Source organism: Pristiophorus japonicus, chromosome 6, assembly GCF_044704955.1.
Source record: "Pristiophorus japonicus isolate sPriJap1 chromosome 6, sPriJap1.hap1, whole genome shotgun sequence".
Classification (NCBI taxonomy): Eukaryota; Metazoa; Chordata; class Chondrichthyes; family Pristiophoridae; genus Pristiophorus; species Pristiophorus japonicus.
Genome location: NC_091982.1, coordinates 249,802,476 through 249,813,922, shown reverse-complemented (window position 1 = coordinate 249,813,922; position 11,447 = coordinate 249,802,476). Strand labels below are relative to the sequence as shown.

General features: G+C 41.7%; 1 protein-coding gene across 1 annotated transcript; it reads left to right on the top strand.

The window, feature by feature from the left end:
- Positions 1–598: 598 nt before the first annotated feature.
- LOC139266293 (extracellular calcium-sensing receptor-like) lies at positions 599–9,835 on the top strand. Its single transcript, XM_070884118.1, has 6 exons — positions 599–718; positions 3,833–4,141; positions 4,559–5,395; positions 5,608–5,841; positions 8,609–8,732; positions 8,898–9,835. The coding sequence occupies exons 1-6, from the start codon at positions 626–628 to the stop codon at positions 9,833–9,835; spliced, it is 2,535 nt and encodes an 844-aa protein (XP_070740219.1). The 5' UTR covers positions 599–625.
- The last annotated feature ends 1,612 nt before the right edge of the window (positions 9,836–11,447 follow it).

Below are 11,447 nucleotides of genomic sequence, written 5' to 3'. Positions count from 1 at the left end.
AGCAAGGGTCGCCACTGATCCATTGTAACCTCGTAGCGAATCATTTAGCTTTAAGTCGCATGAAAAGATGACATCGTAACCTTTAAATGGACCTTCACCCAATCTCTCAGTGTCTCTGTCATTGCCTGTGAAACGATGTTCAGCATCAAATACTGGCCTAGTTGCCCGAGTCCGCAGAATAGCTTCTCAATAGATGCCCTGACACTAAAAATTCGGCCCTTCTCCGTACTGAAGCTTTGACAGATTATCTTCCTAATATGGGAACGGTTCTGCGCGATCCGCATTTAATCGAACGAAACAGTCAGTTTCACAATAGCCCCGAGCGTCGGAAAACATGACGTCAGCCTTTCTGATCAGGCAACAGTAATGCGCAGTAGCGAGGTTTGAGTTTGTAACCTCTTGGGACTGGGTTTTGAAAGTTAAATATCCCCGTATAGCGGGCCGCTTGCACCAGAGTGCTGAATGACAGATTAAAACCTTTCTTCCCAGTGACTCATGAGAAAATCTTCCGCTTTTCCTGATGCCGCTTCATTCCATTTGGAGCCTACTCTTACTGATTCCAGTTGAGATTCTGGGCGCTGTAGCCAAACCGACATGCAAGCTTCGGGAAAAGTTCAAACCCGGAATGTTTCAGGATGGAAATGTTATTCTGGGCGGTTTATTCCCAATACATTTACGAGCAGCGCCGGACTCCAACTCATTCCAATCTAAACCTCAACCAGTGCGCTTTGTGAAGTGAGTGATAGTCATCATTAATTAGTAAATTTCAAAATACTCCGGTCTGAATTGGATTTTTTTCTGAACATCATTTCCTTTTTGGTTGTTTTTTTTTGCCTTTTTCGCGTTTTTTTATGTTGTGCTTTCGTTGTTTGTCCATCTTTGTTTCCCTTCCAAGCGTCCCTTTTTACACTGGTTTAGTTATTCAGTCGTTCTATCTGGGGATATGCGGAGAGATTGTAGAAATTGGGACGTTTCTTAGGGAAAAAAATGTTAAGTAGAAATATGATAGAGATGCTCAATGCTATGACGTTTTTTATAAAGCCAAAAAGTAAATAAATGTCCATAATATGTGCGAGTTAGAGGATCATCGCAACCTATTGCAGTGGGGAGAGCAGTGGCCGCCTTCGGCTTTGTTGTGGTAAGATGTGCTAATTGTTTCGCGAGAAACGCTTGCTCGGAGGAAATACAAGTCGATGCATGCAATTACTTAAACTTTTTCCACTGACGGGTGGATCGAAAAAAAAAGTTCACAGCTTTAACATAATTGGCAAAAGAACCAGAGGAAAGATGATGAAAATTGTTTCCCCCAAACGTATGGTTATGTTCCTGAAGCACTGTCTGAAAGAGTGTGGGAAGCAGATTCAATAAACAGGAGGAGGCCATTCAGCCCCTAGAGCCTTGTCCGCCATTCAATGCGATCCTGGCTGATCTGCGATCTAACTCTAGATACCCGCCTTTGGCCCCTATCCCTTAATACCTTTAGTTAACAAAGTACAATCAATCTCAGGTTTAAAATTAACAATTGATCTAACATTAATTGCTGTTTGATGAAGAGAGTTCCAAACTTCTACCAATCTTTCTGTGCAGAAGTCTTTCTGAGTTTCACAGCTGAACAGTCGGGCTCTAATTTTTAGACTATCTTCCCTAGTCCTAGAATCCCCAAACAGAGTAAATAGTTTATCTCTATCTACCTCATTGTTCCCCTTAATATCTTGAAAACTTAGATCAGATCACCGCTTACCATTCTAAATTCTAGGGAATACAACCATAATTTATGTAACCACTTCTCGAATTTAAACCTGGAAGTCCGGGTAGCATTCTGGTAAACATACGCTGCACTCCCTCCAAGGCCAAGATTTCCTTCCTAAGGTGTGGTGCCCAGAACTGCTCACAGTACTCCAAGTGCGTTCTGACAAGGCTCCTGAACAGCTGCAGGGCTATGGTGGAGTGGAAATATTTGGTAAGGTCTTTGAAAAGGCCCGCACAGGCACGACGGGCCTTATAATCTATCTTGTGTATTTTCCGTGATTCTCTGTGCTATGACAAAAAACCTGGGTGGAAATCAGTAGAAGAGCTGTAATAGCGCGAATCTCCAGTTGTCACAGTAGCAGCAAGTGAGGGCATAGATTCATGGTTAGAAAAAATAATGATTGAGTAGATGCCAGCAAGCATCTCTTTATACAGGGGGATGATCAACAGCTGGATTACCCCAATGGGTTGGGGCCAATTCAGTGAAGCCATTCATCAGTCAGCTGGATGGTATAAAGAGAAGCCCATAGAGATGGATGAGATCAAGTGGACTACAACGGATCATCTGGATATATAAACACAGCAGAAAACAATGTAAGGCTATCTGAAAACAGTGGAACAATAATGACAAAAATCTTGACTTTACAGAACCAAAAAAGCTGCTCAATAGTCAAGACGACTTCCCATCACCAGCAAACACACATAGGTACAGCACCACGAAATAGATCACGATGTACAATCCCGGTACTTTGCGTTCACCTACTTCCATCAACAAGAACCACTTTTTTGCAGCAATTGTACTTGATTTTTTCGCGAAATTGTCACGTTTTCGACCTTCTACTAACCGAACGATAATAGACTGTAAATTGCTGCTGAGGCCCAATGCTCTTGTGTAAGGGAGTGACAGGATAAACAAATCAAAAGCGGCGTGGCACCTTTATTCTCAAACAATAGATGCCGAGAGCAGTGTATTTCTTGCATAAATATAACTCGCTCTTGGGAGCTAGACTATCAGTTATAACAATGCATAACTCTCAGTGATTCAGTTCGTGTCAATGTTTAGCCTCCACTCCAACAAATAGTTCTGATCATATTTCCCGCCCTGGTGCCCTATCTCTTTGGACCTATTTTCTTTCATCCATCTAACTCTGGAAGAGAATTTCTGCCTGACAACTCTCTGTGTGACGAAGTTTATTTTCTCCTCTGTGATAAACCTCTTACTATTACTCTTAGGGATATAAACACGTAAGAAATAGGAGCAGGAATAGGCCCTACGAACCGTCAACCTTGCTCCGAAATTCAATAAGATCATGGCTTATCATCTACCTCAACTCCACTTTCCCACCCGATCTCCATATCCCTTGATTCCTCTAGACTCCAAAAATCAATCAATCTCAGTCTTGAATACATTCAGAGACTCAGCATCCACAGTCTTCTGGGTCAGAGAATTCCAAAGATTCACTATTCTCTGAGTGAAGGAATTCCTCCTGATCTCTGTATTAAATGACCTTCCCCTTATCCTGAAACTGCGACCCCTAGTTTTAGACACTGCAGCCAAGGGAAACAATCTCTCAGAATCTTTTATGTTTCAATAAGATCACCTCTTATTCTTTTAAACTCCAGAGAGTATAGGCCCATTCTACACAAACCTTCATCATAAAACAGCCCTTGCAGCCTACAAATCAACCTAGTGAGCCTCCGTTGCACCACCTCGAAGGCAAGTATATCCTTCCTTTGATAGGGAGTCCAAAATTGGTCGATGCATAAGGTCCGCCCACTTCTCGGCGGTACGCAGGTTGTAGAGGCGATATGTCGACCCCAGGTGTGGTGTCACCAAGGCCCTTTATAATTATCGCAAGACAAGGCAATCTTGTACCTATGGTTTTCATTCTGGACCCCTCAGCAGCTGGAAACATTCTGCTTCTATGTACCATGTTCCATTTTGCCCCAATTTTAAACGTTTCTTTTATATTGCCCTGTAATCTGTATTCTAATGAAGAAAACAAACAATTTTGACGTTCTTCCTAATTTTGCAATGATTGATCCTTTAGAAGGAATGATGCTGTCTGGAAATTTAATTTCCCCCCCTGTGTGTGACAGGTTCAGCCAAAGTGGTCTGCATTGGGCCGTTACCATGGCGTTTGCAATAGAAGAAATAAACAGGAACCCAGAGCTGCTTCCTAACATAACTCTGGGTTATAAGATTTTCGACAGCTGTGACGCGCCTTCTGAAGGGCTGAAAGGAGCCTTCAAATTACTGAAGGGGAAAGAGGGAAGCGCTTCCAATTTCACGTGCTCTGGAGTTCCATCAGTGCCCCTGATTGTGGGAGATGGAGGATCATCGCAATCTATCGCAGTGTCGAGAGTCGTGGCCCCTTTCGGCATTGGTATGGTAAGATTTGTCAACTGATTGACGATAAATGCTTACATGGACGAGGTATATGTCTCTGCCTGAAGTTACAATTAACTGTTTACAGTGGCGAGCGGATCAGTAACCAGAGGTCACAGATTTAAGATAATTGGCAGAAGAACCAGAGGGGAGATGAGGAGAAATTTTGATCTCGAGTAGCTATGACCAGAAATGCACTGCCTGAAGGGTTGATGGAAGTGGATTGGCCAGTAACTTTCAAAAGTGAATGGCTGAATACTAAAAAAGGAAAACAGTTACAGGGCTATGAGAAAGAGCAGTGCTGTGAAACTAAATAGACATCTGTTTTAAAGAGGCAGTGCAAGAACGATGGGCCTTCTGTGCTGTACGATTCTCTGTTTCCATGATTCTAAATGGCTCTGTGCAATGTCTTCCCCACAGGTCAGCTACTTTGCTTCATGCTCATGCCTCAGTGACAAGCGTGAATTCCCAACTTTTTTCAGAACAATTCCCAGTGACAATGTTCAGATGAAAGCTTTAGTCAGGGTCATACAGTATTTTAAATGGAATTGGATCGGCGCAGTGGCTGAAGATAACGATTATGGCCGATTCGGGATGAGATCCTTAATAGAAGAGGTTGCGAAGTTTGAAATTTGCATCGCCTACATCGAATTCCTTTCACCTAGTCGTACAAGGGAAAGAATGCGACAGGTTGCAGAGACCATTTTAAAGTCCTCTGCTAAGGTGGTCATAATATTCTGTGGTGAGAGTGACACGATGTCTTTGGTAAAGGAGATTAGACTGCAGAATATTACTGATATCCAGCTGATAGCGAGTGAAGCTTGGGTCACAGCATTGCAACTGTGGACTGAGGAAACTCGGGAAATACTGTCTGGAACAATCGGTTTTGGAATCAGGAGAGCGGAAATTCCCGGACTGAGAGAGTTTCTGGTAAAACTTCACCCTTCCACAGCGCCAGACAATCCGTTTGTCGAACAACTCTGGGAGGAGGTTTTCGGCTGTAGCGTCAAAACCTCAAATCAGACTCTGGGAGAAAACGTATCACCGACTCCATACAAACCGTGCACTGGTTCAGAGAATTTGGAGACCATGGAGACTACATACACCGATGTGTCACAGTTAAGAGTTTCTTACAATGTATATAAAGCGGTATACGCTGCAGCTCACGCCCTTCATAATTTACAATCGTGTAAACACGGAAAAGGCCCGTTTATCAACAGTACATGTGGCCAAAAGTCAAACATTGCACCCTGGCAGGTGAGGAATTGTCGCAAGTTGCATTATATCCTATAAAACAAAATGGTTTGTTATTTATCGGGATACATAGGCAAGATTACACATAGCAGTACACGGCTCGGTTCCAACGTCTTTGCATTGGTAATTCATTTAATGCTATATTTTTCTTTTAGCAAACAACGTGAAATATAATCAATGTTGCAGAAGATGTATCTTTTTTGCTTTTTCTATAGCTTTTACAATACCTGAAAGAGGTACGTTTCACCAACAAGTTTGGAGAGGAAGTAAGCTTTGATAAGAACGGAGATCCCATCGCTTCGTATGACCTAGTAAATTGGCAGAAGCGCGCTGATGGGTCGGTTCAATTTGCTAAAGTTGGCTATTACGATGTAGCGCTGCCTACAGGAAAGGAACTTGCGTTGGTTGAAAGTGAAATCGTTTGGCATGGAACAGCTCTGGAAAAGAAAGTATGGGCATTTTACATGTACCAAAAAGTAGAACGGATGACTTTGGAGTCTGTCCGTAAATGCGTCAATTTGTACTGCTACTGTAGAAAAAAGAGAAAGATTGATGAGAAGCAAGATTTTACATGATCGCTGCGCGCAGGAACCATAGCAAATCTTGTGTTCAGTCACTCCTTTCGAGGAGTAGTTTTGAATATGTGATATTTAGAACTTTACCAATTGCGGAAAGTTTTCATTCATAGAAATGGAGGAGGTGTCCATGATTGAATGGAGGCGGGGTAAACTCAAAACTGATCTGGAGAAGCAAGTCATCGGTGAGCGTCTGGTCAATCTATGGAATAGGTTCCCTTGGGAAATGGTGGAAGCATATACCATTGAATCAATTGCACATTAGATAGCTTTATTTTAGGTATAAACATTTTGGGATACACTATATGAGTGATTTGCAACATGACTTGCGATAAGTGTAGCATTGTGGAGGAACAGGCGACTTTGGACCTATGCTTCTCAAAATCTTTCCACCATTGGTGATTTCCTTACGTCACGCCCGGCTCTGCTTTAGATATTGATAGAGATCGATTGCTGTGAATAGCGCTGTATGATGGGATTATTAGGGTGGTGGATGGCGAACTAGATGGACCTTGGTCTTTTAGCGTCTAGCAATTCTTATATTCCAATTCTGTTTTTAAACTAGCTGCCTTTGTGTTATTGTTTGCTCCATACTGATTTGACGATTCAATGTTTTGGTTATCATCAGGTTCTCTATCTTTTGATGGACATTCAAATAAACCTCATTTTCCTATGTGTAAACCTAACATTTCATTTCACAAAAAAAATATGGTCCAGAGTGCTGTTGTTATGACATCGGGCTAGTAACCCAGTGGTGGTGAGTTCAAGTCACTCGTTAAAGAAAGTTGTGAAGCTAATTTAAATCAGTGGCCTGGTAATGGAATAAATGTTGCTGAATTGTTGTAAAACCCCAAATTAGAATGTTCATGCCTTTCAGTGATTGGATTCTCCTTACTTACTCTGTTGAGACCTACAAATGACCCAGTCCCACGCTATCGGTTATTTTTGAATTTTCTCAGGGTATTTGAGGATGGAGAAACAATGATGCCTTGTCAGTTCATCCACATCCCAAGAAAAAATACAAAAACTCATTCTAGAAAGCTATGGTAAATCAAAGTTCAAAGCGGAATTGTGTTAACTACTGTAATAATTACAAGAAGCTATCAATTTATATCCATCTATCATTTGTTATGTTCTTCGAAAGAAGGAGGAGTGAGTGAACGTGTAACAATGATAAATAGTATGGATAATGTAAACCCCAATCTTTATTTCAAAGTGCACCAGGAAAGTAGGTTGAGAAGAGATTAATGGAATTTATTGAAATGTAAACGTGAAACAGGAAGATTTATTTAGCCAACAAATGAGGAACATTCGGTTTAATTGACAACGCGAAATAGGAAAGAAATAATCATAGGAATCATTCAAAAATTCAACTTGATTCCACGACGGGAGAATTAATGCGTTAGTGATTGAGCTTTAAAGGCCTTTCCTTATCCTTCGCTTTCTTCTGTTCTGGTAACGAACATTAAGTTGACAGGGCCGAATTTCAGGGTCTCAAAGAGACCCGTTAATGCCCGCTTGCGACGACCATTCTTACAAATCGAATGGCCGCCGCTTGGGGGTCAACAGGCCAACCCGACCTAAAATTTTTTCGGCCTGCTCCCCATTCCACTAGAGTGGTTGTACCGCCAATGAAAACAACAAAAAGGCAATAAAAATATTTACCCATCGATTTTCACCTGACTCCCTGGATCCCCCGCCAGGCGGTGCCCCCGGCCGGTTTATCTGCCGCAGTCACAATGAAAAATACTACCCACGGGTTTGGCCACGCCGCCAATGGGCAACCTGGCACCCCCTCTTGGAGGCCAGGCCGCTGGCCCGGTCGCTGGCTCAGTGGCCAAAGTAAAAAAATGGCAGAGTCTCTGCCCTTTAACGGTGAGGAGTGAGTTGACGCAAATGTAATTGACAACGGTGGAGGCCCCGACCGACCAATTTTCAGCCAATCAGCCTTGCTTTGAATCTATGGCCTGTCCCTTTTATGATCCGTTTCACGTATGGCTTTGAAAAAAAATTCAAGGTGCTGAAAATGGATATTCTTATCACACCAGGAGTTCCAGCGGTAAGTACGACTACAAAACTCAGAGGTGCGCCAGCTTTCTGGTGCACCTTAATTTTGGCCCCGATGAGCATTGCGAACTGAGCCGCCGAAATCGATTAATCAGCTGGTTTGAAAAATGTAAGGTGAGAATTCAATAACACTTTACACTTTACACGTCATTTTATTCTCCCTGTTGATTTTCTGGAATAACTTACAATGAACGACGTTCGCCCCTGGCCTACTGTGTAACACAGTTGTGTCTTTCATTGTAAGGTTTTCACACAAGTCCTGTTCTCCTGTAAAGTATAGCGTGTGTGTACCGCAATTCATTCCTGCTAATTTTCCAGCGATCGCTACAAAGAAAACATTTTTAAATGTGGGTTCGTAGTTAGCAGTACGTTGTTGATGTTTATAATATCAGAGTTCAAATAGTTTGTGTCACAGTTCCCTTCAGCAAATCTAATTACATTGAACTCCAATAGATTTACACAGGGTGAAAGAAGTGACGAAAGTACTCTGAAGAGCAATGCATAAATTATCAGTGAGATCAACGAGCTACGATTCCACAACACATTGAAGTTTATAAGATTCCTGTCTCCACAGGTGCCAGTCTCAACGTGTAGCGACAGTTGTCTTGCAGGTACAAGAAGAGCGGTTCGTAACGGCCAGCCTGTTTGCTGCTTCGATTGTTTACACTGTGCGGATGGGGAGATCAGTAACCAAACAGGTGGGCAAGAATGAGCACTTCTGCTAATATTTCAGCAGTAAATTAGGCAAGATATAATACCAACTCATGTACTTAACTTACCACGATAGCAGCTTGGGTTATTTTCAAAAAAATAATTTAAAAATCAGTATTTGAACGATTATTTGTTCCTTTGTTTCTCTACAGATTCTATAGAATGTTTCAAATGCCCTGCAGACTATTGGTCCAATGACCGAAGAGATCAATGCATTTCAAAAGAAATTGAGTTCCTATCCTTTCAGGACAGCATGGGAATAACACTCACGGCGATTTCACTGTTTGGAGCTTGTATCACAGGAGCTGTTGCAGCTGTTTTCTTATATTTCATAAACACTCCCATTGTACGAGCCAACAATTCGGAACTAAGTTTCCTGCTACTCATATCATTAATACTGTGCTTTCTGTGCTCCATTGCATTCATTGGGCAGCCATCACCGTGGTCATGTATGGTGCGTCATACTGTGTTCGGAGTTAGTTTTGTTCTGTGCATTTCCTGCATTCTTAGTAAAACTCTGGTCGTCCTGATGGCATTTAAAGCAACCCTGCCCGCCAGTAATGTAATGAAATGGTTTGGACCCACACAACAAAGATCAATTATCTTTCTCTGTACATTGATACAAGCTATAATATGTGTAATCTGGTTAGTCATTTCTCCCCCACTCCCAGCAAAAAACACCAAGTATCAAAGTGGAAAGATTATCCTTGAGTGTGCTATTGGTTCCACAGTTGCTTTCTGTTGTGTATTCGGTTACATCGGGCTCTTAGCTTGTGTGTGTTTTATTTTAGCTTTCTTGGCCCGTGCGTTACCCGATAAGTTCAATGAAGCTAAATTGATAACCTTCAGCATGCTCATCTTTTTTGCAGTTTGGGTAACGTTTATCCCCGCTTATGTGAGCACCCCCGGAAAATATACGGTCGCTGTGGAAATATTTGCAATTTTAGCATCGAACTTTGGGCTGTTGAGCTGTATCTTTGCTCCAAAATGTTACATTATGTTGTTCAAACCAGGAGAGAACAGCAGAAAACAACTGATGGGAAAATCGAAAACAAACAGGACTACATCAAGAATGATGAACAGACTATGAAAATAAATATTTCTACATGTTAAAGTTACTTCTGTAGTTCTGGTTTGTACACTGGTAGCCTTTAGGTTAATTATTAAGCGAGTACACAAGTAGCACAGTTAAAGCTGCACGCTGCAAAATTATAAACAGTTCCAAGTCCTGCTCGCTTGATCTCTGTGGCGAGAAATGTATTTTTCGCGACGTGCATTTGATTGTACCGCTGTGAAAAGGGGATTCCCAGCGTCGCGCAACAGTGACGTCATCAAGCTGTCTAAACAGCCAATCACATTGAAGAATTCTTACTGACAGCAAATATGGAAATTAAATAGCACTGAATCATCTGCACTTTTTAACAATGTTACAAGGAGCCAAATAAAGTTTGGGACATACACAAGGGGCTAAGGAAAAAGCTGAAATATAATTTCAAAAGGGCATTCGATAAGTTGCCACATAAAAGGATATTACAGAAGATATGGGCTCATGGAATTGGAGGTAATATATTAGCATGGATTGAGGATTGGTTAAAGGCCATAAAGCAGACGTAGAAATAAACGGGTATTTTACAGAGTGGCAGGCTGTAACTAGTGGGGTACCGGAAGGATCAGTGTTGGGCCTCGGCTATTTACATTTTATATTAATGTCCTCGATGAAGGGACCGAGTGTAATGTATCCAAGTTTGATGACGATAAAAAGCTAGGTGGTACAGTAAACTGTGAGGAGAACACAAAGAGTCTGCAAAGCGATATAGATAGACTAACTGAATGTGGAGTAAGGTGGCATTAAGGAGGTTATTAACTTTGGTAGGAAGAATAGAAAAAGCAAAATATTTTTTAAATGGTGAGGAACTTTTTAAGTTGGTGTTCAGAGAGATTTGGATGTCCTCGTGCAAGAAACACAGAACTCTAGTGTTAGAGCGAATGTACCCTCCAAGAATCACTTGTCACTCAGGGTCGGTCCATACATTAAAATGGTTTATTACGCCAGCGGGAAGATGAAGCCACTGATGCATCCAGGTACCTCTTTCCGCCGAACAAACCGTTTCATGGATTTTTATATGTTTCACAACAGTTTACTACAGTTACATCAGCCCATTTCGGCCGGACACTATCCAATCATATTGATCATAGATTACATATAGATTCAAATAGAGCAATAGAAGTGGTCTCTAAACATTAGGTGGCTGCGTGATTGTCTCAAGTATTTCTAAGAGTTATTCATGGTCTTGTGATATGGTCCTGCCCCCCCTTATCTTACTGTCCTTGGGTGCTGTCTTTGGGCAATCTCGTTATCTTAATCCTGGTACAGAGTCTTATTGTTCTAGCATGAACCAGGACATCTTGTCTGAGGTCCGAAAGCCATTTGATTAGGAACATCTGCAGAAACTCGTCATTTTTATGTGTATTCCTGTGTGAGAAACAGCAGTTATCAGTAACCAGGAATGTAGTCTCTTTCGACTAGCTCAAATCCCTTGAGGCTTTGCTAAATCACGGGCAGCCATCTTCATACATTTTACACACACATTTAATGCTAACATTATGCATATTTAGTTATAACATTATGATACAAGTGCCTTTGCTCTATTGAAAAATCTCTCTCTATAACAACCCTCCCTTTCGGTAAAGGGGCTAGTCCA

What these genes read in the sequence shown, in the direction of transcription:
- LOC139266293 (XM_070884118.1), top strand. Translation starts at nt 626, where the DNA reads ATGTTTCAGGATGGAAATGTTATTCTGGGCGGTTTATTCCCAATACAT. An exon ending in CCCCTTTCGGCATTGGTATG is followed by an intron (nt 4,142 to 4,558) that starts GTAAGATTTGTC and finishes TCTTCCCCACAG; the next exon opens with GTCAGCTACTTTGCTTCATG. An exon ending in GAACAGCTCTGGAAAAGAAA is followed by an intron (nt 5,842 to 8,608) that starts GTATGGGCATTT and finishes CTGTCTCCACAG; the next exon opens with GTGCCAGTCTCAACGTGTAG.